General features: G+C 56.3%; 1 protein-coding gene across 1 annotated transcript in view; it reads right to left on the reverse strand.

Annotated features, from left to right (window-relative positions):
- Window positions 1-480: 480 nt before the first annotated feature.
- LOC144733982 (laminin subunit gamma-1-like) overlaps window positions 481-25,703 on the reverse strand; it is a 137,405-nt gene continuing 112,182 nt past the window's right edge. The window contains exons 8-29 of the mRNA XM_078616009.1: window positions 22,816-22,952; window positions 22,453-22,575; window positions 21,664-21,853; window positions 20,267-20,379; window positions 17,502-17,723; window positions 15,589-15,771; window positions 14,080-14,328; window positions 13,780-13,933; window positions 13,589-13,644; window positions 13,028-13,171; window positions 12,322-12,503; window positions 11,171-11,327; window positions 9,802-10,007; window positions 8,841-8,917; window positions 7,770-7,907; window positions 7,022-7,169; window positions 6,101-6,250; window positions 5,009-5,123; window positions 3,603-3,802; window positions 2,692-2,850; window positions 1,455-1,554; window positions 481-1,029 (exon numbers count right to left, since the gene is read on the reverse strand). Coding sequence (XP_078472135.1) covers window positions 770-1,029; window positions 1,455-1,554; window positions 2,692-2,850; window positions 3,603-3,802; window positions 5,009-5,123; window positions 6,101-6,250; window positions 7,022-7,169; window positions 7,770-7,907; window positions 8,841-8,917; window positions 9,802-10,007; window positions 11,171-11,327; window positions 12,322-12,503; window positions 13,028-13,171; window positions 13,589-13,644; window positions 13,780-13,933; window positions 14,080-14,328; window positions 15,589-15,771; window positions 17,502-17,723; window positions 20,267-20,379; window positions 21,664-21,853; window positions 22,453-22,575; window positions 22,816-22,952 — 3,463 coding nt within the window. The 3' untranslated portion in view covers window positions 481-769. The remainder of the gene's footprint in view (window positions 1,030-1,454; window positions 1,555-2,691; window positions 2,851-3,602; window positions 3,803-5,008; window positions 5,124-6,100; window positions 6,251-7,021; window positions 7,170-7,769; window positions 7,908-8,840; window positions 8,918-9,801; window positions 10,008-11,170; window positions 11,328-12,321; window positions 12,504-13,027; window positions 13,172-13,588; window positions 13,645-13,779; window positions 13,934-14,079; window positions 14,329-15,588; window positions 15,772-17,501; window positions 17,724-20,266; window positions 20,380-21,663; window positions 21,854-22,452; window positions 22,576-22,815; window positions 22,953-25,703) is intronic.

Raw genomic sequence — 25,703 nt, forward strand, 5'->3', positions numbered from 1 at the left:
GGAGGATGAGAGAAAGACTTCCTCTTCGCGACGTCTACTCCACTTATCCGCGATTCCTCTTGTCGCACGAAGCCACCCCCCCCCCCCCCCCCCCCAATATTACCGTGGAGGGGGGAGCAGGGTTTGCGACGGTGCGCTTTTATTTAAACACCAGCGACCGCCCTCGCTCCATCGCAACGTCAACCTTCCTAGCCGGCGTTTTTAAACGAAAGCGCAAAATCTGTCTTCCTGACCCCGCGCGACCTCCACCGAGACGCGAGCCCCCCCCCCACCCCCCGTGGTAATTCCCGGCCGCATCGCTTGCACAATAAAACATACAAACACTGCGTCCGGATGCAATCGCGTTTTAATACTATGTCAAAAGAGCGCGCGACAATTGGATCCCCGCTAATTTAAAAATATAGTTACATTTATTCGGCTTCGTCCCCGACAATATATTTTTCACTCATCCATAATTTCCCCCCCCCCCCGCCCCCCACCCCCTCCCCCGTATTTCGCTGTGTTTTTTCATTGAAGGTGGCGGTCAACGTGATGTCCCAGGTCGCACTGCGGCGCTCGCCGCGGGCTCGACACAGTTCACGCGATCCGGAAGCACCCACATATATATTTTTTCTCTCTCTCTCTCTCTCTGTCTGTCTTCTCCGTGATTTTGTCCGTCGTTAATTTAAATTAGTCGCCTCTCGTCGTGACATTTTCTTCGACGCCTCCGCCTCAAGCGGGGGGGGGGGGGGTGAGGGGAGGGTTAGGGCAGGGGGTGGAGGGGCAAGGCTTAGGGCCTCTCGATCTCGCCCGCGTTGAAGCATCCCTGCGGCAGGGCGTCGCGGATCTCCTCCAGGTTGCGGATGTCGGCGAGCGCCTGCTCCACGCTCGCGTCGTAGCCCTGCAGCGCCGCCGACTGCGACGCCACCGCATCCTCCAGGCGCTTCAGCCGCGGCTCCAGCTCCCCGCCGCCCGCCAGCGCCCGCTCCGCCTCCGCGTACTTGCGCTCCAGATCCTGCAGCCGCCCCAGGTCTACGTCCTCCAGGGAACCTGCCGGGCGCACACGCGAAGGTTTGACCCAGGTTTAGGCTTAACAGGCTTGTGCGGGCAAGTGCTGCGAGCGAGTAGCACGTACGAAGGCCGCCGCGTACGTACACGTGCGTATGTTGAACTTCTTTCGCGCCGTACGTAGCCGACCGTGCTAATCGGAGGCGCGGGGGAACGACAGCAAACTAACCACAAAAGCAATTCTAAAGAAGTGAGTTTTCCATCTAGATTTAAAAGTGCACGGGGTAGGTATGGCACACGAAGGGGTCGGTGGCCGTTGTACCTGCAACTATTTCTGTTACCGCTGTTGCTGTAATTTCCTCTGTCGCTGCTGCAACTGCTGCTGTTACTGCTGCTGCCACTGTCGGTCTAACTTCCTCTGTCGCTGTTACTGCTGCTGCTGCTCTTGTGATGCTGCTGCTGCTCACCCAAGTCACGCAGGAGCTGCTCGATCTGCTCCAGGGCTCCGCTGACGGAGCTCTTGGCTCTCCTCGCCTTGTCCTCGGCCTCCTGTGCCGCCTCAGCCGCCTGAGCAACAACAACAACAAACAACAAGATGGTGCTGTTGAACACTGGCCGAGTGGCAGCAGAGGACAGAGGTCAGAACGCTGAGCCGGCACTGTTGAAATCCTGGGTGTGATTCCAAGTTTCAGCCACCTGTTAATAAACCAGCTTATCCAGTTTCGTGAGTTAAAATGACGTTTTTTTTATTTTACCAGGTAAGGTCCACTGAGATATGTTTTTCAGAAGCGATCTGGCCACACATGATAGCTCAACGAAGTGGCTTATCATCATGTGGAAATGTATAGCAGCCAAATACTCAAAAGGCATGTTTCTAAACATAGGGTGAAAAACCTGACGATCTGAAATGGGCGGTGGGCAGCAGAGGGCAGTGCGACAACATCCACCGTTGCACCACGCTTCTATGGTCCTCACGTTTACCGCTCCCTCCTTTTGTCAAACAGGCGGCGACCATTGCGGTGAAGTATGGTCACGTGACCTCCACGACCTACACTGGCATAGCGAGGCCCTCATCCCGCGGCCAATTGAGAAAGGAGCACTCCAGTTAAGAGGTAAACGCCTCCGCTCCCCCCCACCCTGCCCCCCTCCCTCTATTTAAGCAACACACTTTACTTCTTTGTCATAACGCGCCCAGTTTATGGGAGTTCACGGGCCCACTCCTCCTTCGTGTCTCCCCCCCCCACCTCCGAATAAATGGTACAGCAGTTGCGTCGTGAATGCGCCGCTCGAACGGCGGAGTCGGAGCGAACCAGTCTGGCGGCGCGTTGAAAGGGGCCTCGCGCTTTATTCAATAAAAAATTATTTTAAAAGTAAAGGAGCGGTCCTGCAACAGCCGGCTCTCGCACGGCTGGCGAGACGGGGGTTTGGGAGAGGTGGGAGTCGCCACACTTGACCCCATCACACTTGACGACCTGCCAATCGCTATGTGGACGGCGGCGCCGGTAGGGCGGAGGTGGATTGGGGGGGGCGGTGATTTAGTTCACTGCCGCACCCGGGGAGATTGAATCGACCCAGTGATCTCGGGATCACGAGCCCGGTCGGTGCGCCACCGGACCGTCAAAGCACCGTCGCGGCGGTGACGGCAACACCGGGGGGGCACGTCACGCGCACCGGCTGAACCGGCTAGGGGGGGGCGGCGCTCACCATGTTGGCGAGGTCCATGTCCCGCGCGGCGTCCTGCTGCTTGCGCGCCAGCTCAGCCTCGGCGCCAGCCAGGCCTGCGAGGAGCCCGGCGGCGCCCTCGGCCAGGCCCGCCGCGTCCCCGTACGCATTCTCCACCTCCGTCTTCAGGCCGCCCGCCCGCTGCGGTGAGACAGGGCCCCAGCGGACAAGGAGATTAAAACTGTAGTAAGCACATTTTTTTTTGGACCAGTTAAGAAGGTCCCACTGAGCGATGTCAGTTCTTTTTCAGAAGCGACCTGGCTCTCACGAATGACAGCTCTACGAAGTGGCTTATCGTCACGTGGAAATGTCCAGCAGGCGAATACCCTAAAGGCGTGACGTTGATTCTAAATGCGGAGTGGAAAAACCGAAGGACTCGGAGAAAAATCCACGCGACCACGGGGAGAACACGCAAACTCCAAATATACAGCAGCAGGCGGCAGGGTCGGGATCGAACCCACGACCTCCCGCATACCAGGTGAGCTAGTTAACATCTCGGCACCGGCCACGCGACGGGAGTTGCTGCATGCGGTTATTGGTGCTCATCTTGCTCTCCACAGCAACTAGCCAATGGTGGAATGAAGGCCCCAGTACACAGTGTCCATGCCTCTATGCGATGTCAGTAAGGTATTTGGTTCACGTTGTGTATATGTGTGTTTCGCGTTGGGAAGGCGTGTGATGCGTGTTTTGCCGCTGCGACAGAGCGCCGACGTTCCCCACGCGCGTCCAAAGTTTCTCCTGCACGGAATCCACGCCGCAGCTTGGCGACCTCCTTGCAAAACCGCCCGCACGCACGCACGCGTATATCTGTATTTACACACGAACAGCGAACGACGGCACGAAGCGACTTCTCGCTGCCGTGTCCGTGGCACCCGCCCGCCCGCCCCCCCTACCTCCTGGGCGCGCCGCGCGATCTCCTCGGCGTCCTGCGCCATCGCGCGCGCGTCGCGGGCGTCGTTGGCGGCGTTGCCCAGCGCCTCCTCGGCCTGCCGCGTCTTCGCGTTGGCGCTCTCGATCTGCGCCTGCACGGCCGGCACGCGGCGCAGCGCCTCCTCCGCCGCCGTCTTGTTGTCGCTCACGCGCTTGTCAAAGTCTGCGGGGGGGGGGGCGGGGGGGGGGGCGGGGGGGGGGGGTGCAGGGTGGGTGGCGGGGTCAAGTCACAGCAACGGTGGCGGTCGCAGCAGCAGTAACAGCAGCAGCAGTAACTGCAGCAGCAGTAACAGCAGCTGCAGCAGTAACAGCAGCTGCAGCAGTAACAGCAGCACTAACAGTAGCAGCAGTAGCAGCAGCAGTAACAGCAGCAGCAGTAACAGCAGCAGTAACAGTAGTAGCAGCAGCAGTAACAGCAGCACCAGTAACAGCAGCAGCAGCAACAGAAGTAACAGCAGCAGCAGTAACAGCAGCAGCAGCAACAGCAGCAGCAGCAACAGCAGCAGCAGCAGTAACAGCAGCAGCAGTAACAGCAGCAGCAACATCAGCAGCAGTAACAGCAGCAGCAGTAACAGCAGTAACAGATGCAGGAGCAGCTGCAGCAACTCCCTTATTGTACTGGCTCGCCAGCAGAAGGTGGTGCAGTAATATGTTGGGGGGGTGGGGGGGGGGGATGTGTTAAAAAATAAAGTATATAATAGTGAGTATTTTTTACTGCAGTTGTTTATCCAGGAAAGGCTCGCCGAGTCTGTTCTACAGGAGGAATCGTGCCAAATTTCAGCAGTACGGAGGCGACGCTGCTGCTGTTGTGTGTGATCCCAAGTCAGTGATTTTTTGGTAACTTTTCAGCATCGGGATGATGTAGCCAATATCAGTTACATTGTGTGTGTTTTTTTAAAGTTATGGGAGCAAACCGCAGAACCTGTTAGAAACCGGTGAAGAACAGGGGCAGAACATTTCGACTAGATGTACACACTCACTCCCACTCTGCTGCCCAGGGTGACGCCACACAGACTCCCTGCAGAAAGGTGCCCAAGTCGGGCATCAAACCGTCGCCCTTCTTGCTATAAGGCAAGAAGTGCCACCCCGCCGTCAAGCTGCCACCCACCCCGCCACCCACCCTGCCATCCACCGTGCCACCCACCCACCGTGCCACCCACCCACCGTGCCACCCACCAACCGTGCCACCCACCCACCCTGCCATCCACCATGCCACCCATCCACCATGCCACCCACCCACCGTGCCACCCACCCACCGTGCCACCCACCCACCGTGCCACCCACCCACCCTGCCATCCACCATGCCACCCATCCACCATGCCACCCACCCACCGTGCCACCCACCCTGCCACTGTGCATTGAAACTTGCCTCTCAGGATGTTGAGGGTGTCGGTGGCCTCCTTGAGAGTGGCTTTCCCTTTCCCTTCGGCCTCCTTGGCCGAGTTGAACGCGGCGTTTGCGCGCGCCAACAGCTGATCCAGAACCTGGGTGGGGGTTAGGGGAGGGGGGTTTATCGATTTTTCTCAAAATTACTTCTCGACATTTCACCAACGATTGAAGCCCAGGCACCAGCTTTCTGAAACTAGCGATGCTGCTTATAGCGCGATGAATAAAGGCCTGGGCGGTCAGTTGTATGAATCATCTTTAGCGAAAATCTCTCGCGTCGTTTACATCGACGTAGAATGGAAACTGAGCGACATTGTCTCTTAAAGATGTTTGACGCAATCGGCCGCTTGGGGAGAAGTCCCGCGAGACATCTTCCCCGGGCTACTATTTCACCAGAATCGGCGTCAACCGGGCGAGACTGTCACCAGCGTGGTTTCATGCAACTGCCCGCCGATACTAAAAACCACAAAAATCCCAGAAGCCCCAGCGTCAGGAGGGCAAACGTCGAAATTGAGAGGTGCGGAGGTTGACAGGAAACACCTCCCCTGCCGTCTCACCGAAGCCAAAAGATTCCCACCACCACCACAAGCAAACGGCGCGGGGGGTTCTGTCCCGAAGCGTCCAGGAGAGCGCTTGAGCAAGGCCGGGCAAGAGAAGAGGCCCACGAGCGTGCTGCTCGCACAACAACAACAACAATACCTCCTTGGCAGCGTTCCCCTGCCGCAAGAGCCTCTGAGCCTCCGCCTGTGTCGGCTGCGACGCCGCTGAGGCCGACTCAAACTTTCTCGTCGAGGAATCTAGCCGTGTCAGATAATCCTCGATTCTCCTCTGCAGCCTATTCCTGTCCCGCTGAGATATTTTAATTGGGGTGGTTTTTATTACGATTTTTCGTATAAAGATTTGGGGGAGGTGGGGTTTGGGGCGGGTGCCCGTGAGAATATGAGACACAAGGGATAGGGCACACGGGACGCGCGGGCACACAGACACACACACAGACACGTACACACACAGACACAAACATGCACACACACACACGCGCGGGTTAGTGGGCCCGAGCCAAGTGAGCGCCAGGCACCTGCTGCTCCGTGTTGCCGCGCTGCAGCAGCCGCTTGGCCTCGTCGACGCGGGGACGCAGATCGTCCTGCAGCTCGCGGAACTGGCCCTGCTGCTCGGACACTTTGCCGTCGAGCTCCGCGGCGCGACCCTTAACCCGGTCGGCGCCGGCCTACGATGCGGCGGGCCGCAAGAGAACACGGCGGATAAATACACGAGAGTGGGTCGGGGCGAACCGAGCGGAGGGAGGAGAGAGAGAGAGACAGAGACAGTGAGAGGTTTCAGTTTGCGAAACGTAAAGCGATGCTTTCACTGCGGCAGTCGCGCTGAACAATATCTGATGCAATGTTTTACGTCTCGTACGTGCAAATTGCACCTCACAATCGCCGACGAACCGACGGTGGCAGCCAGAGGCGGTGAGCCGGTGCCAACGGTTGGCCCAAGCTCTGCAATCATCGATATATTAAGATGTCATCGGTCAATTGATGAGTGTTTATACGTGGTGGGAGGAATCCGGGGTACCCAGAGAAAACCCACGTGTGCGAGGGGGCAACGCTCTACCCCGTACAGAAGGGACAGATGGAGATTAGTTTGCACTTTGCCGCACCGCCTTCTCCTGGCGGGCCAAAGCACGGCTGGCTTCTCTTCGACGGTCACGGGAAGGGAGTATCGCAACAGTCGTACGGTGATCCACTGACCCTCGCCGCCGCCGCTGCCTCCACGGCGCTGGACCACAGGCAGCCACGTGCGGCAGCGTAGCCCCCGCACCTCCGATTGGCACGTTTGGTGAACGTAGGGCGCGAAATAAGTTCGACGCACGCACGCACGTACGTACGACACGACCGCGCTCTACGATAGCTGACGCACGTACATACGTACGCCGCCCGACGCAAATGGCGAGGCCTGGTGTGCGGGGCTGGGGGGGGGGGGCGGTGGGGGGAACCTGGAGGGCGTCGATGTCCACGTTGGGCACGGACGTGGAGGCGTTGGCGTAGATCTGCAGGGCCTTGTCGCCGGCCGCCTTGGCCTCCTTGTGCACGGCGTCCGCCAGCGCCTCGAGCTGCGCGCCCTGCGTCTTGGCCGCGCCGACCCTGCGCGCGAGCGACGGCACAGCGGCGCGGGAGCACACCGCGGCGTTACTCCGCGTTGCCATGCGTTTGTAGGGCTGGCCGCCCGTCCGGCGGGATATTCGTAGGACGGCCGTCGTCCGTTTCGGGGCAGCTGCTGCTGCTGCTACTGTCCGAAAAATCTGTAAGTCTTCTACGGTGGCAGTAACCCTTTACCGTTGCGATGACGTCCACGTATGTTTTCTTCGGAACGTAACCCGAAGAAAACTAAAATACAACAACTTTATCGGTACCGATGCTCCCACAAGGCCACGGCAGGGGGGCGTACGGTTAGTAACAATGTTTTTAAAACAACGACGCTGCTACACCTCTATGTATTTATTTACATTATATATATTTTTAAACGATTGAGAAACAAAGCGGTGCAAGGCTGCAGTAAAGGTTAAGAACCACTGGTGCAACGGGTGCGACCTTATAACGGATTCGTTCGGCAATCGGAAGCCAATGCAGCTTCGCGAGCACTCGACGGGCACGGTCAGAGCACCTCCTCCTGCTCCCCCCCCCCCCCCACACCGCTCCCTGCGCGCTCCGTGTTGGAGATCTCGCGCCAGCGGCAGCACCGACCTGCGCGTGAGCTCGCTGATCTGGCCGCCCATGTCGTTCTCCTCGGCCAGCGTCTTGCGCAGAAGGTTGTAGGCCGCCGTGGACGTGTCGTTGGCCAGGTTTGCGGTCTGTTCGATGTCGTCCGCCGCCTGCTTGTGGCTGCACGTCCGCGACAACAACAACAGCAGCAGCAACAACAACAACAGCAGCAGCAACAACAACAACAGCCGTTGATCGTTAGGTACTACTCCGCTGCAGGTCACAACAACCACTGTCACTCAACTATTCACTCACTCACCAGCTCGCTCACCACACTGCCGGTCACAACAACACTCTCACTCATCCACTCACTCACCAGCTCACTCACTCACCACACTGCAGGTCACAACAACACTCTCACTCATCTACTCACGCACCAGCTCACTCACTCACCACACTGCCGGTCACAACAACACTCTCACTCATCCACTCACTCACCAGCTCACTCACTCACCATACTGCAGGTCACAACAACACTCTCACTCATCCACTCACGCACCAGCTCACTCACTCACCACACTGCCGGTCACAACAACACTCTCACTCATCCACTCACTCACCAGCTCACTCACTCACCATACTGCAGGTCACAACAACACTCTCACTCATCCACTCACTCACCAGCTCACTTACTCACCGCATCTGAAAGCGCGCGATGCGGTAACCGTCTTTGTTCGACGGCTGATATCCCATCCTAGGACCCATCATTACACCAAAAATGCAACCAGGCGACAGGCCACTTCGTATGTAAGAATGTGTGTCGAACTTCTTTCGCACCCTACGTAGCCAACCGTGCTAGCCGGAGGTGCGGTGGAAGGACAACAAACTAAGCACAAAAAGCCACCGTGATGAAATGAGTCTCCAATCCATGGCCTGCAAGCAGCAGCAGCAGCACGTGTGAAACGAAACAGTGCATCGACCCGTGCCAGGTGGACAACGAAACTGGGAAGAGCCTCCGTGGGTGCTACCCACAGCCTTGGGGGGCTTCAATGAAGGTGGACGGCTTCTAGCCTCGTGGGTGTCATCAGTACTGCCGTCTGTGCCACCTCGCACCTGTCCGCCAGTCGCCTTGCTTCTTCTGCCAGAACTGTGAAGTTGTTGGGCCCGGTCACGTTTTTCCCATCGATGTTCTGCAAATAAAGCGCAATAAAAAAAAAAGACGTCACTGCAGATGTGTTCATTAAACACACGCAAGTATTGTGACTCGCATGGCTACATTAACACCCCGCCCCCCGCCGCCCCCACTCTGGTCTTCGCAACCTGATAGGCGCACAGTGACGACATCGCCTTTACCCCTCTCTGTTTGAGACAAAAACGCAGGGGGAATTCTCCACGATCCTCGCTGTCGCCTGACGATGCTGCCGGCGGCGTGAGTGCGTGGCGTTGAGGCGACGCAAATCGGGCAGCGGTGTTTATAATAACAACAATGAAGCGACGACGTGTTCGCGAAACGACGTGAAGCGTTCAAAGATTCCTACGTTGAAAGGTGCCTGGATGGCTCCGAGAGCTCATAGTGGCTGTAGTCATACGACCGAGCTGGCATAAGTCAGATTCAAGTAATGGGTTTCAGCTGCCTGTTTTAGATTTTAAAAACAACAGTTTCTAAAGTGCAGCAGGGTTTATGGTCTCTCAGCTCAATCACCAATGGCTGTGATAGTAAAAGTAATGAGGTCTCGAGAATTCAAAGTGACGTCTGCTGCTCAAATTAACATTGGAGGTGCAGGTGCTCATCTCCCGCTGACAGGCCTGCAGAGGCAGTTGCGGGAAATTCCACATTTCTTAGACGTTATGTTTTATTTTTATTCTTTTATTATTTCCCTTCTACGTGACTTTACCGAAAGAGCCAAGAAGAGGAGTGGCAAAGTAACGGCAAGGTAAGAAAATCAACTTCAAACTCGGGGGGAGCATCCCCACGGCTCGTATCGCCGCTGCTCCTATGGTCCGTTGTAGTTGTGTGTGTGTGGGGGGGGTGGGGAGTGGGGGGGGGGGCATTAGGGGGGCGCTTGCGACTTACGACGGAGGCGATGGCGGCCTTGGCCCGCTCCAGCTCGTGCTGCGCTCGCTCCAGCATGCGCTGCGTGTCTCCGGCGCGCCGCCCGGCCCGCGCAGCCACCCCGTCCGTCTCGCCCACCGTGTCGCCCATCTTCTGCAGGCGGCCCTTCTGCGACGCCAACGTGCGCTCCAGCTCGTCCAGCTGGGACTGCAGGCCCTGGTCCGACACTGGTGGAGGTACGGGAGGCACGGGCGTGGAATAAGCGCAACTATAAACAATGTTTTATATTCCATAATACGGGGGGGGGGGGGGGGGCGGGAGGTTCGATTTAAAGCTTTCGTGACTGCAGGGATTCATCTTCTTGGTTCTTTCGGTAAAGTCACGTAGAAGGGAAATAATAAAATAATAAAAATAAAACATAATAAAATAATTCTCACGACGTTTCGGCCACAACGCAAGCAGCCGTCCTCAGGTGGAGAGCAGGTCTGTCGGAAAGACAGCGTCTGAATGACGCTGTCTTTCCGACAGACCTGTTCTTATGTTGGGTTAGATCGCGTAAATATATAAATGTGTCGTTAAACCCGCCACCACCCGACACTTAGTAAGGTTTGTCACGTAAACAGAACGTGCCAATTCGTTTCTAGTACAGCACACCGGTGTGTTGGAGAGCAAAGCCACAACATTTACAATCTGAGTACGACGTTTCGCCAGTAAGTACAACCAGCTTTATCAGGCGACAGCCAGCTATATTTACGCGATCTAACCCAAAAAAACCTGTATTATGGATGATATTGGTCACGAAAGTCTCCGTGTTAAATGTTTTATAGTGCCAAATAAGGCCCACTGAGCTATTTCGCTCTTTTTCAGAAGCGATCTGCGCCACAAATGACAGCTCAACGAAGTGGCTTATCGTCGTGTGGAAATGTACAGCAGCCAAATACGCTAATCACGTGATGTTGATGTGAAGAGAAAACCCGGAGGACCTGGAGAAAGATCCACGTGACCACGGGTGAACACGCAAACTCCAAATGATAGAAGAGTCAGGGTCAGGATCGAACCCACTACCTCCTGTATACCAGGTGAGGTAGTTAACATCTCGCCACTGTGGCGCCCTTAGATAATATAATCAATTTGCAGCGTGAGTCGAGCATGAGGCTGGAACATTTTAACCTGAGGACGAAATTCTGACATTCGCAATTGCTTTGATGGGGACACCAGTGAAAGACCTTTTGAAACCACGGAAAATTGTACAACTACCTGTACTGAAAGGCCATAAGGCTGCTTATTATTTCGTATCAATTTCCAAAAACGTGCCATTCCAGGGGGGGTGGGCACCACCGCGAGCGAGATGCGAGTGTGGTGCGAGTGCGACGTGGAGACGGGGCCGTACTCTGCGTGTGCTGCGCGTCTCTCAGCAGCTGTTCGACGGCGCTGGCCGCCTGCTGCAGCTTCATCTCGAAGTGGCGGTCCGTGCCGGTGCCCGGGTCGGAGGCGATGCGCTCGAAGGCTTGCTCCAGCTCCCGCAGGCGCTCACGCAGATCCTGGGCCTGCGCCGGGACGAGGGGGGGGGCAGAGGAAGAGACGCGGCATTGGGATTGTCGTACAATATCAGAAGAAAAGTTTTGTACGTGTGCGTTGAACTTCTTTTGCGCCGTACGTAGCCAATCATGCTAATCAGAGGTGCAGGGGAAGGACAACAAACTAAACACAGAAAGCAGTTCGACAAAAAATTGGTTTCAATATATCGGAAGGAAGAGCGTTCCAGAACTGCCCACGGGAAGCGGATATCCCGGAAGCTACCTGAGATATCTTAAAGTGACATTTCTTGTCAACGGACAGCAGAGGGCAACACTTTCCCATTTGCTCTGCACGTGAGGTCCACATCGCCTGACGGTCAGAATCCGATATTTTAATTCTCAAGAGTTAGAACACTGCTAAATTAAGTGCGTAACCAAATCGGATGCGACGGGTTTTTTTTGCAGCCATTTTGTCGAGAAGAACATGAACTCACTACCACCCGGTCAAGAACCCAGTTTCATCGCAGCCAATGACAACGTCAGGCACCCAGAAGCCATCATTGGCACCGCTCCTGGCCCTGCTTGGCCCCCAAGCCAAATTTAGATGTCTTGTTAGGCCCGTATGTATGTACGTGTGTATGCATGTATGTGTCAAAGCGGGTGCGATGTATAAAACATCGCCACTCGGGAGGCAAAACCGGCCAGGCGTGGTGCTGGCCACCCAACTCCTCGTGTGCCATTCCGGCCTTCATAGGTGCTGCTACTTGCTACGAACAGCGCTTGCCCCAACAGTCTGTTACAGGCTATACGGGGGATCTTTGCCTATGTATGCTGAACTTCTTTCGCACCGTACGTAGCCAACCCTGCTAATCGGAGGTCCCCGTGTATCACCGTTCCAGCCCGGCTTGGCGCACGAGCTGATGGGAAACCGCCCGTAGCCGCGAGTCTCCCCGGCACATCGGCTCGGTCGTGCGGTGGAAAAAAGCGTCAGAGGCATCGGTGGCGTCGCCGTGCGGCGGCCCACCTTGTCGCGCACGAGCCGGTAGCACGGCGGGCACTCCTGGCAGCCCGGGTTGGTGCGGTTGTAGTGGTAGTTCTCGCGGCACTGGTCGCAGCGCGCGCCCGTCACGCCCTCGCGGCACGGGCAGCTCCCGTCCGCCTGGTCGCACTGCATCGACTTGGAGCCCGACGTGTCGCAGTCACACGCTTCGCGTGGCAGGGCGGGGGGGGCGGGGTGGGGACACAGTGAGTGACGTCACAGGCTGTGTGTGTGAGTGACGAGTGAGTGACGTCACAGGCTGTGTGTGACGAGTGAGTGACGTCACAGGCTGTGTGTGTGAGTGACGAGTGAGTGACGTCACAGGCTGTGTGTGTGACGAGTGAGTGACGTCACAGGCTGTGTGTGTGAGTGACGTCACAGGCTATGTGTGTGACGAGAGAGTGACGTCACAGGCTGTGTGTGTGAGTGACGAGTGAGTGACGTCACAGGCTGTGTGTGTGACGAGTGAGTGACGTCACAGGCTGTGTGTGTGAGTGACGAGTGAGTGACATCACAGGCTGTGTGTGTGAGTGACGAGTGAGTGACGTCACAGGCTGTGTGTGTGAGTGACGAGTGAGTGACGTCACAGGCTGTGTGAGTGACGAGTGAGTGACGTCACAGGCTGTGTGTGTGAGTGACGAGTGAGTGACGTCACAGGCTGTGTGTGTGTGTGAGTAATGAGGGGACCTACGCTTGCAGCCTTCGAGAGAGAATCCAAAATGGCTGCCCTCGCACCGATCACAGCAGCGGCCGGAGGTGCCGGGATGGCAGTCGCACTGTCCCGTGACCGGGTCACAGCCGCCCGTCGACGAGCCCACGGGGGTCGCAGTTACACCTGCACGCACACGCACGCACACGCGCGTTTTTATATAAAAATAAAAAAAGACAAAGACATAGCCTCAACAGACTGTTGGGGAAAGTGCTGTTAGAGAGCATCTATGAAAGCCGCAACGGCACACGAGGGGGTGGGTGGACAGCACCACACCTGGCCGCCTTTGTCTCCCCGGTGCTGATGCTTATATACCGTGGGTACTCGTCTTCGGGGAGGCTCAGGACCGTTTAAAATATTCACCGCTGTTATCAGTGACGCTCCCCCATACGTGTATTTTTACGCACGCGAGCGAACGCTCACACACACAAATATAGCCTGCTTTGCAACCCGAGATTTGACGAGATCGGACGCGCTCCAGGTGATTTTCTCGGAGGGTGGATGTACGAATCACTGGATAATTGATCGGGAGGGTGAGTAAACAAGCGGGTGACTGGTTCGCCGGGTGCGTGAGCAGGCGGACGAGCCAGACGGACGAACTAATACACCGGGCGGTGGACAAGTCCAAGGAGGAAGCGGGGGGAGAGCAAGAATCGAGAAACACCTGCAGGGCAGCAGCAGCAGCAACAGCAGCAACGCAGCGGTGCATTGTGGGAAATGTGGCTGCCACTCGCCTCTCGCAGCCGTTGCCGTCGGGGGACACGTAGTAGCCGGGCAGGCACTGGCCGCAGTCGCGCCCGGTCACGTGTGGTCGACACTCGCACTGGCCCGTCACCACGTTGCAGCCGCCGGGGTTGCCCAGCGTGCCCCACCGGGAGCACGCGCACGCTGCGCGCACGCACGACGGCACACGGGGGGGACGCGTGAGTTACGCGTGCGCCGCGCGTGCGCGCGCGTGGCTGTGCGTGACGCGCGCATGTCACGTGTGTACAGGTTTGTGTTGCGCGTGCGTGCCGCTCGTCGCGAGAACCCACGTCGGCACTTGTCCCCGTCGCCCGGCGCCAGCGCGTTGCCGTAGTGGCCGTCGCGGCAGCGGTCGCAGAAGAAGCCGGCCGTGTTGCGCGTGCACTTGAGGCACTCGCCCGTGCGCCGGTCGCAGTTGCCCACCGCGTTGGGGTCCACGTTGCCGTTGCACTCGCACTGGCGGCACGGCCTCACCGCGGCGCCATCCGCCCCCACGGTGTCGCCGAAGTAGCCGTCGCTGCACAGCTCGCAGCGCTTGCCTGGCGCGGTGGTGGCGGTGATGGGTGGTGGAGGGCGGACAGGAGAGATGCACGGAGTCGCTAAAACTCTGGGCTCACCGCATTGGCTTCCGGTTCAAGTTCAAGTTCATTTCAAGTTCATTTATTAGGTATAGCCTTGTGAGCCATTCGGCTCTTGAATTGGTTGCAAGCGCAACAAACAAAAAACAAAAACATGAACAAAAAACATCTTAAAGTGAATATGTAACTGAGCGCAAACAGAAAATCCAAGAAAAGACAGCAAAATATTGCAGAAAAAAACACCGTACACCAACGCTGTGTGCAAAAATCCCAGTGGGATGCAAGTCAAACAACCGAGCGAACGCATTATGAGGTCGCAATCATCACGAAGGAACCACGATACCTCGCTGATCTCGTCGATGGGGCATGAAATATCATCACGTGAACTCCGCTGATAATCCTCGCAGCGGCGGCTTTTGGCTAACTACCAAACGAAGGCGGTGGTCACGGCATTGCACGGCGCTTTCAGATGCGCTTCTGCTGCCGTCTGGAACGCTCTTCCTTCTGATATTAGAAAGCCACTGGAGCTTTGTGCACTTTTAACTCATATAGATTGAAAACTCGGATTCCAACCGTCAGGCAATGGACCTCACGCTCACGTGCAGAGCGAATGGGAAAGTGCTGCCTTCTGCTGTCCGTTGACAAGAAATGTCACTTTAAGGTATCTCAGCATCCGGGATATCCGCTTCCCGTGGGCAGTTCTCCAACACCGAGGGTTGCACTCCCACCCTGTGATAGATCCTAGTTGCCTACTACGTCTCGTGACTGTGACGCCGATCGTGCAATGGGGATACAATTGGGAGAAACTCTTAACAGTAACAAAAACAACTCACACACTGGCCGAGCATTTGCAGCCGGGGTGGAGGGTGGGTGAGGGGGGTGGTGACGCCAGCATGCAAATGTGCTGGCCGGTAGGCCCAGCCACGTACCAGCCAGGCCGACAAAAGACGCCCACTGCTTCGCGCTCTTCCAGATGCCCTTCTGTGGCCGTCTGGAACGCTCTTCCGATATATTGAAAGCTCATTTCTGTCGAACTACTCTTTGTGTTTAGTTTGTTGTCCTTCCCCCGCATCTCCGATTAGCAAGCTTTGCTACGTACGTTGCAAAAGAAGTTCAACGTACACGTACGCACGCAGGTGAACGTTGGTACGCGCTCGCTAACGGCACCTGCCCCGACAGCGTTCAAGGCTACGCGGGAGGGATCTTTGTCTTAGTGCTTACCCGTGAGCCCCTGGGGGCAGCGCGTGCACGTGACCTCGCCGGACACGAGGGCGCACGTGGAGCCCTGGGGGCAGGGGCACGCGCGGCAGTCGTCGGCGCGGCCGCGCGTCGCGTCGCCGTAGAAACCGGCGGCGCACTGCTCGCAGCGACGCCCTGCGGTGTGGTGCTGGCACTCGCACGCACCTACACGCAGTGGCATACGCAGCGGCACACACACGTGGAACACACGCGCAGCATCGCACATACGCCCAGCACACAGGAAGCACGCGGACACACACGGCATGGCGCGCAGCACAACAAAGACACACGTTTGTTATTTTCTTTGAACCTTTACCGAAAGACCCAATACGTGGAACACACACAAGCCGCACACACACACGCACTCGTGGTGTGGTGCTGGCACATACACACACGTGCATACCACTGAAACGGTACAAGCATACACAGAAACCACACATGCGCAACACACGGACAGGACACACACGCAGGGCACATGCACACATCACAGCAATCGCCCAATGAGCCGTACAGACAGCCGGACGTCCACCGTGCTAACACTGACCCTGACCTTAACCCTGACCCTAACCATGACCTTAACCCTAACCCTGACTGGGCCACCGTCACGAAGACGCTGTGTGCCACAGGCACAGCCTGTCGTGGTTTTGCGGCAAGGGGCCTGGGTGTTGCTGTGTGCGATCCCAATCGAATGATCTGCCGGGAATGCTTAAAATGTGGATACATTTGAACCGTTGACACCGGCACACGATGGCTTACTCTTTTCGCATGTCCGCCCAGAAGCAGGACGGGACGTGGTTGATAAAGACACACACCGCAGGATTAACCAGGGCGGCCGCGAGGCTCGAAGCGCCGTCAACAATCTGCGAGAACCGGCGAACGCGGTACCGCTCGGCCACCACGGAGAGAATAAGCTTCCCCGCCCGTGCACTCCGCGGGACTGGATGGACTTTCACGAAAAGCAGCCCGGTGATTAATGATGCAAGCATTCCCCGATTCGCTCATTACTCAGCGGTCCAGTCACTCCCTTGTCACTCTACTGTCGCTACCATGGTGGTTACCGTTCCCGTGAACTCAACTCACTGATTCCTCCACCTGAGTCGAGGACTCGGTGTATTTACAGACACCAGCTGTTTTGTCTCATCCACCACCACACTGTGTTCAACCACCACCGCCACACTGCACGTTACAACAATGCTCTTTATCACGAACTCACCCACCCACTTGATCACTCACTCACTCACCCACCCACTCACCCACCCATCCACTCACTCACCACGCCGCAGGTCACGTAACTTCTCTTTCTGCTTCTTCCCTCGCACTGCTCCGCTATGGAATTCCCTCCTCCCATCGTCGTCTCTATTCCACAAGCCCTTATATCAATAACCTTGCCCAACTTAACCAACCTGTTACACTTTTACCAAGAGGCATGAACTAATTTCGTCAGAACTGCTTTTTGTGTTTAGTCTGTTGCCCTTCCCCCCGCACCTCCGATTAGCACGGTTGGCTACGTACGGCGCGAAAGAAGTTCAACATGTGTACTTTTACAACTTTGATCGTGCTGTTTGTTACTGGCCGCTTTACATTTTGGGCCTTTGAAAATAAAAGTGAAAACCCTGCCGAGAGCTGTCGCGTTTTGGGCCGTGGTGGCGGCAGCCCCATCGCGGTGGTGGTGGTGGCGGTGGTGGCGGTGGTAGTGGCAGTGGTGGCGGTGGTGGCGGTGGTGGCGGTGGTGACAGTGGTGGCGGTGGTAGTGGTAGTGGTGGCGGTGGTGGCAGTGGCCCCATCGCGGTAACGGTGGTGACGGTGGTGGTGGTGGCGGTGGTGACAGTGGTGACAGTGGTGGAATTGGTGACGGTGGTGACGGCGGTGGTGACGGCGGCGGCGTTGGCACGCACCGGTCTCAGGGTGGCACGAGCCGCTGTGGCCGTGGCAGCTGCAGGGGACGCAGGTGGCAAGGGGCCCCCCACCGGGGGGGTCGCGCCGGTGGCCCGGGGCGCACGCCTCGCAGCTCAGGCCGCGGTAGCCCGGCAGGCACGAGCACTGCTCCACCCAGCCCGCCGCGGCGCCGTAGCCCGGCCGCGCCGTCACCAGACGCACCTCGCCCAGCCGGCCCGTGCCTGCGGCCGGGCAGAGACGGTTGGGTGGGGGGGTGGGTGGGGGAAGCGGGGGTGGGGACAGAGAGACAGGAGGAGGGGCACGAATACACATGTTGTCAAAACTGCTCATAATTAAATCATAATGAGTATTTTATTATACATTCGGTATTTGCGCTATCGTTCGGCAAGTCTTCCGCGCCGAAACAGAGCAATCAACCCGCCTTCCGCAGGACGTCGTGAGTTAAATGCCAGGTAAGGTTAATCCTATTAATATATATTATTGATAGTATAACCCGGCAGGGGCCGACGTTGCCACGCGCAACTCCAACGCAGACATTTGCGGTTGAATTTTTGCTAATTTCATGAAAGAATTAGGACCGTGACGCCGGGCACACGACTGCCCCGCTTGTGTTGAATGACGTCAGGGGATCTTTTAGCGTCCACTGTGAAGCGGGTGGCGATCACATATTTTTCTTACACGACGAATGCACCCGCAGCAATAACCAGGGCGGCCTGCCAGGGGCTTTCAACCGTGAGCCTCTGCAAACAAAGAGGGCAAAACGCACGACCGCTGGGCCGTGCTCACCACACAACAGAGGGTCCCGCACGTGTCCTGTGTTTGTTGTGTGGCTCATGGAGAAGAGTGCTCCCTCGTGGCGTTCTATCGCAGTCCTCCAGGGACCTCTCCCGTGGCATTGGCGGCTACGAATATTATTCAAAAGGAAAAGGAAGTGAGACTTCGGTGGTTTGGCCATGTGTTGAGCATAGAGAAAGAAGATGTAATTGTAAGGGCTATGGAGTCTATAGACCAGTAAATTCGGACAATGAACCTTAGACTCACACGGAGACTCACAGACTCGCATAGACCCACAGACTCGCATAGACCCACAGACTCTCACAGAGGCTCACTGACTCACACAGAGAACCACAGGTTTCCACAAAGACCCAGAGACTTACACAGAGACTCACAGACTCACACATAGACCCATAGACTCACACAGAGACCCACAGACTCACACAGAGACCTACAGACTCACACAGAGACCTACAGACTCACACAGAGACCCACAGACTCAGACAGAGACCCACAGACTCACACAGAGACCTACAGACTCACACAGAGACCTACAGACTCAGACAGAAACCTACAGACTCAGACAGAAACCCACAGACTCAGACAGAGACCTACAGACTCACACAGAGACCCAAAGACTCACACAGAGACCCACAGACTCAGACAGAGAACCAGGGCATTATTCTGTGGGTCTCTGTGTGAGTATGTGGGTACAAGGAGCAGAGGGAGACTGAGGGTGAGAGGAGAGGATGCGGTGAAACGAGACACGAGGCTGGTGGGTGTGACTGGGGAAGAGGCACAAAAGAAAAGCTCACAAAAAAGGAAAATCTGAGCGGTCAAACATCGGGTGCTTTGTGGAAAATATCGTCGCGGTAGTACGAGAGTTTCGCAAAGCCCTTCCCCCCCGACAGTGCGGACCACCCACCAGTGGCCCCGCGGAGCACAATGGATTTCACCAAATCGCTGCTGAGGAAGTGTATTGTTACTACATGTGTACTGCGATGGTTTAAATCTCTAAGCAAAAAGAAAAGAGGAGCGAGAGCGGAGGCCATGACGTTGCCGCACGCCGAACGGAAGGTGCGGCCGCGTTGTTGCGTTGTTTGTTGTTGTTGTTGTTATCGTAGCCGTTTTACGCGAGAGATGGGCTCCGATGCACCGGTCTCGAACAACAGGCGGGGCGGGCGGGGAGGGAGGGGCGGCAAAAAAACATAGACGTGGAAGCACGCGGCCAAGATGATCAACACAGCCGTGTTTTTGCCAAAAAAAACCCAGACGAAGATGAATATTTATTACCAAGCGAATCGTGACCCCCTCCTGTGAATTAAACATCATCATGAGCCATCCCCCCTCACAAACCTGCTTTCAATTGTACAGATGATTTGTTGATGCCGCTGCGGCTTCTGAGTTGGCAGTGGCGCACGGGAACAAGAAACGCAGCGACAACAAAAACTCAACGCATTCCTCAATATCACCGCCGTGTGGCCTTAGAAGGAAAAGAATGTACAATAGGTGGTAGTTTTGGCCAATGGCCAATTCTTCGCAGCACATTTATACACGTACGTTGTCAAAATTGCTCACGATAAAATCATAATAATCTCGTGCACTCGCTATTAGCGTCAATCTCATGGCGGCAGTCTGCGGGAGCCTCACAGGAGGGAGCGATGTTGCCCTGCGAGTCATCCCAATCGAGTATTTTGCACTCTACACTTGTTACAAATTTGGCAAATGGTGAGCACGGCACATTGACGTGTGCTATGAAGAAGGGGACATCGGCCCCAAAAACGTTGCTCATCGTGTACGTTTCCTTATGACGCCGCACAGCGTTATTGACGAATGCGTCGAGTGTTTTTCGTGCGTGTTCGTGCGCCACTGCCAACCCAACACGAGCGGCAGCAGCAGCAGCAGCAGCGTCACCAGATGATTGAATGTAACGATCGGTTGGCCCAGCCGTGGTCGTGTGTGTCTCTCCCCGTGCGTGCGAGACTCTCACTCTTGTCGCTGTAGGTGCCGCGGAGCTTGATGGCCGTGAGGTTAGAGAGGAGCTTCCTGAACTCGTTCGCGGGGATCTGCGGCGTCCACGGATACGCGGGGTTCTCGTGCAGCCTAGGCGGCACGCGGGGAGATCGCGAGTCAGAAACCACGCGCGGGGAGATCGCGAGTCAGAGAGGATAGAAACCTCCGGGGTCAGGCAGCAGCGGTGTCACCTCCACCCAGGAAATTCAGCAATGCGTCCGCGCTGAGACAGCCGGTGGTAGCGGCTCAGAGCCCACCTTCAGAAGGATGTCCTGAGTTAAAAGCCAGCTTGGGTAATTGGCAATAATTGCCCAAGCTTTGTGGTCCTATATTTGGATGTTTGGCCAACTCCACTCGTGAGCCTTCTACACATGGGGAATGACACCGCAGTACCCGGGCAAACACCCACACGTGCGGAGGGGGTAGTACTCGATCCCTGCACAGATGGAAATTAACCCACTTGCTATATTGCCACAATTCCCTATAGTCAGGAGACGTGGACTGCTACGTTTAACGAGTGTGTGTATGTATGTTATCCACCAGTGGGGAGCGGTAGTGTCGCGGTTAGCGCGCCGCGCTACGAATCTGGCAGCCCGGGTTCGATTCCCACTCACGGCCAACGCCAGTGACGATTATCTGAACCGATCCTGGGCCTCCCCGAGGTCGACTAAGCCTCAAATGAGAACCTGGTGCGATGTGTAAACATTGCCACAGGGGAGACAAAGGCGGCCGGGCGTGATGCTGGCCACCCACCACCTCGTGTGCCGTTCCGGCCTTCATAGGTGCTCGGTAACAGCACTTGCCCCAACAGTCCGTTAAGGCTATATGGGAGGTCTTTGTCGTTGTTACCCACCAACCCTCACTACCTCCACAGTGTGCAGCGCATTACAAGTTGACGCGATTGCTATTTTTGTTGTTGACTTAAAGCTCTTGTGACTGCAGGAAATCATACTCTTAGGGTCTTTCGGTAAAATCACGTAGATAGAAAAAGATACAAATCACGACTGCTGTATTTTTTCACCTGAAGACGATTGATTGTGTTGCGATCGAAACGTCGTGATTTTTTATTATTATTGTATTACTTTTCTATCTACGTGACTTTACCGAAAGACCAAAAGAGTATATTTTTGTTGTTGTTAGAAACTCTGGCAAGCCGGCCGGATCGGCACCCTCCGTTCTCACGGGTGAACCCATCCACTCACACGTAGGTGTAGGTCTGCTGTTAGAAACTCTGGCAAGCCGACCGGATCGGCACGCTCCGTCCTCACGGGTGAACCCATCCACTCACACGTAGGTGTAGGTCTGCTGTTAGAAACTCTGGCAAGCCGACCGGATCGGCACGCTCCGTCCTCACGGGTCAACCCATCCACTCACACGTAGGTGTAGGTCTGCTGCCCGTCGGTGGGGTAGCGGTTGTTCTGCGCGATGAGCGGCACGGAGACGCGCAGGCCGGAGCCTTCGAGCACCACGTCCTCGGCGGAGAGGCGCACGTCGCGACGGTCCATGCTGAACGTAAAGGAGAGGTTCTGCCCGTAGCTCAGCAGCTGGTTCCCCAGGAACGCGTCTGCGGGACAGGGCGAGCGGGTGGGACGAGACGTCCTCAGACAAAACTTTGAACTAAACTATTTTTTGTTTTACCAGGTATGGCCCAATGAGCCGTATAGCTCAACGAAGTGGCTTATCGAGTGGAAATTCATAGCAGCCTAATGCTCCAAATGCAGGTCGATTCTAAATGTGGAAGGAAAACCTAGAGCACCCAGATAAAAATCCAAACACCAAATATACAGTTGTCAGGATCGGGATTGAGGGAGTTAACATCTCGCCACCGCGGCGCCCCCAGTGTGAGTGGGAACGGTGTACGGAACAGAGGTCACTTGGAGCGATCTCAGAGGTAGCTCCACACCACGACGAGGGGGGTTGCAACCCCTCCCGCCCCTACGGGACCATCTGTGAAAAAAGGGCGTCTAAAGCTCATCGGATTCCTACAGATTCTGAGACGCTCCGTTGCACGACGGTGACTCCGATAGCGCAGGTGGGATGTCAAAAAAAAACTGGGGGGGGGGGGGGGGGGGGAGGTGGGAAAAAAATCTACAAAAAACAAAGCGAGCGAGGATCGTTGCTTGCCGACGGCGTCCGGGTCACGGGGGGGGGGGGGGCACTCACTGGGGGCCACGAAGTAGATGGGCAGAGGGTCGGCGGAGGTGACGGTCACCTCTTGGGACGACCCCGACCACTGGACGGGAACCTCAGCGCCGTCGCTGCGCTGAGCCTTCCAGCCGTCCCGCCCTGAGCGACCAACACACACCGTGGGGGGGGGGCAAGGAGGGGCGGGGGGGTCAGCACCCGGTGGGCGGTGGGGGGGGGAAGCCCGATTCCGCCAGGGCAACACGAGCGGCGGATAATAAAAAGAAGGGGAAACACGGAGGGACTCTCTTCTCGCGATCATGCGCGCCCGAACGAAATCCGCCGGCTATTCGCGAGCCGCTCCACCCGGAGAGGGGCGAGGGAGCGCCGTGCCGCCCTGACCTGCGTGGAAGGAGGAGGCGACGGTGTGCGCCGCGTAGCCCTGGGCGCCGCTGCACGACGCCGCGTGGCCGAAGCAGAAGCACGCGGAGCAGCCGCTCGGGTTGCGCGCGTCCAGGTGGAAGTGTCCGGGGCGGCACCTGGCGCAGGTGGCCGGAGAACAAAGACGAAGATGGGCTGCGTGTGCCGAACGTGCTCATCGCAGGTGCGGGGGAAAGGCAACAAGCTAAACGCAAAAAGCAGTTCTGAAAAGTGCATAAAGCTCCAGTGGCTTCCTAAACCCCCCCCCCTGCCAAGGTGTCTTGAGATTTAGCGAGGCTTTCCTGGATAAACAAGCTGAGTAATAATAACAACAATAACATAACACTGTGGTTTTGTGTCCAGTTAGGAAACATCTGGACATGTGACAGTTCACCAGCATTGGCACGTGTGGGCCTGACTCCGCCGGTAAGACGCTCAACATCGAAGCCAGTCCAAGAGCTGATGGCATTGGACCAGCGCTGTTGATAGAAATGCACTGCCAGACGAGTACGGCGAGAGAGGCGTTATTCACTTCGTGGGGTGCTCCTGGGCAAAAGCCCTGATCCCCGTGGGTGCGTTCGCTCTGCCGTGCCTGACCAGAGAGGGCTTCGTGAATCTCGGGCAGCAAAGGGGACGAGGCAGTCCACAGACATCCAGACTACAGGAGGAAACTCGTTTGGGTCTTCATAAACACCGTCGCCCCAGATGCTCCCCCCCCCCATCTCCGCACTCTCCCTCGGGGAGCACATTTCACAACGTGGATTACGAACGGGACGCCGAGGCTGACCCCTTAGTTCCACGGAGAGAAAAGCAGAGAAAGACAAACATATCCCCCGCGCACGGAGCCGGCGTAAGAACGCAAGTTGAAGTTCTGTTAGTGAGCGCCTATGAAGTGGCTGGACGTATCCACCACAGCTGCCTGCCGTCTTTGTCTCCCCGCAGTGCTGGCTGATGTTTTTACGCACCGCTCCCGGGTTCTTTATTTAAAACCGAGTTGACCGAGGGGTGGACGCGGCACTAAACTATGAAACTAAACTTTTTTTTATTTTACCAGGAAAAGTCCACTGAGCCGTGTAGCTGTTTTTCAGAAGCGACCTGGCCTCAAACGATAGCTCAACGAAGTGGCTCGTCGTCGTGTGGAAATGTTATAGCAGCCAAATACTCTAAACGCGTGACGGTGATTCTAAATGTGGAGGGAAAAAACCGGAGGACCCGGAGAAAAGAGCACGCGATTACCGGCGAGAACGTGCAAACTTCAGATATACAAATCCCCAGGGTCGGGATCGAACCCACGACCTCCTGGATACGAAGTGAGGGAGTTACCATCTCGCCAACGTGTTCAAGCGTCACGCCCCACTGATTTATAGCTCTGGCAGGGAATCAAAGTCAGGTAATGGAGGTTCGTAGTGTGGCGTGCAAACCGATGCGCCGCCACTCCCCGCACATGGAGACAAAGATTCACCCCGTGTAGCCTGCACAAGCTATTGGGGCAAGTGCTTGTTGACGTGCACTTATTAAGGAATCTATCGCAAAGTGCGCTAACAACCGCTCCTCACACACACACGGACTCACAAAGGCATGCGCATCAACACGCAACGCGCACGCCACTCAGACACACGCACGCAGACGTGCATACACTTGCTCTATTTAATCTTCTAGGTAGAGCACACAACGTTCCAGAATATTTTAACAATGCCATAATGATTTCCAAAACAATCTCGTTACATTGATACGATTACGGGAATACGTTTCTACAGCACTGCTGAAATACAAATTTGCAGTCACCATCCTCATCATCGTCGTGATGATAAAGCAGCCGAGCGGTGGTCAGAGGTCACGCAGTTGACATATTTCTACAGTTGTGCGGTAATTACTGAAGCCCGAAAAGCATTGCCTTTCAAAATCACGGGAAGGGTGACTTTAATCAAATCCAGCATCCAGCGCTGTGTGGCAGAGAGTTCGACAAGAGCCAGTGTGCCCTGCCCAAGGTTGGAACACGTGGATTAGAGAACAGGCCCCAGGTCAATGACTTCATCCAAACTAAAGGGGCTTGAACGGGATGCGTCACGGTCAAGTGGCACGATGACCGGCGGTCAACAACAACAACAACGGAGCGTCAGCCAAGGAACGGAACGTGTCCGGGAGAGATAGAGAGAGTTCGTCTGCCGGAGAGATGGAGTCGGAGCAATCAGCACCGGTGCATTTGTTGCATCGCAGGATCGCGAGAGGCGCGCTGGCGGATTGGGGAGGCCATCGTGCAGCGGTGCATTGACCATGGCCGTTTGTGTTGGACGGACCCCCTAAGAGGGCGGTGGTCGACGTCCTGAAGCAATGCATTCTGGGTCACTCCAGGCTCAGCAGTGGCTCTGCTGCTGTGGTCGTGGTCGTGGGCTCCAGTACCACGACGATCCCGGATATAATTTACACACAAGCCAGCCAGGGGCGCAGCCGGGGATGTGAGCCCAACTATACATCTGTGTTTTTTACTCTTTTCGCAGCAGAAGACCTGGCCGTGACCCCCTCTCTGCCGAACAGATGGCTGTAATCGCGCGGCTTAACTTCCCAGTCCCCTTCCCCCCCACCCCCCCGGGTCTGCCTGTTTGGTACATTATCTCTCCTGACTAGAACGTCACAAAGGAGGCTTGACGCAGCAGCAGCAGTAGCAGCAGTAGCAGCAGTTCGGCTCCTGCTATGCTATGATAACAACGACAGAAAAACTCAACGCATTCGCCGATAACATTCGCCTTGAAATAAAGCGTAACGTCGCTATTACACCGCTGCCCGGCCGGAGGGCCTTGTGGGCTTCTCGCAAGTGTAGGGTGTCTTGCTATGTTGCCGCCTCCGCGAATTGGATGGAACGTGATGAGATG

This window comes from Lampetra planeri, chromosome 49, assembly GCF_965212315.1.
Source record: "Lampetra planeri chromosome 49, kcLamPlan1.2.h2, whole genome shotgun sequence".
NCBI classification, from domain to species: Eukaryota; Metazoa; Chordata; class Hyperoartia; order Petromyzontiformes; family Petromyzontidae; genus Lampetra; species Lampetra planeri.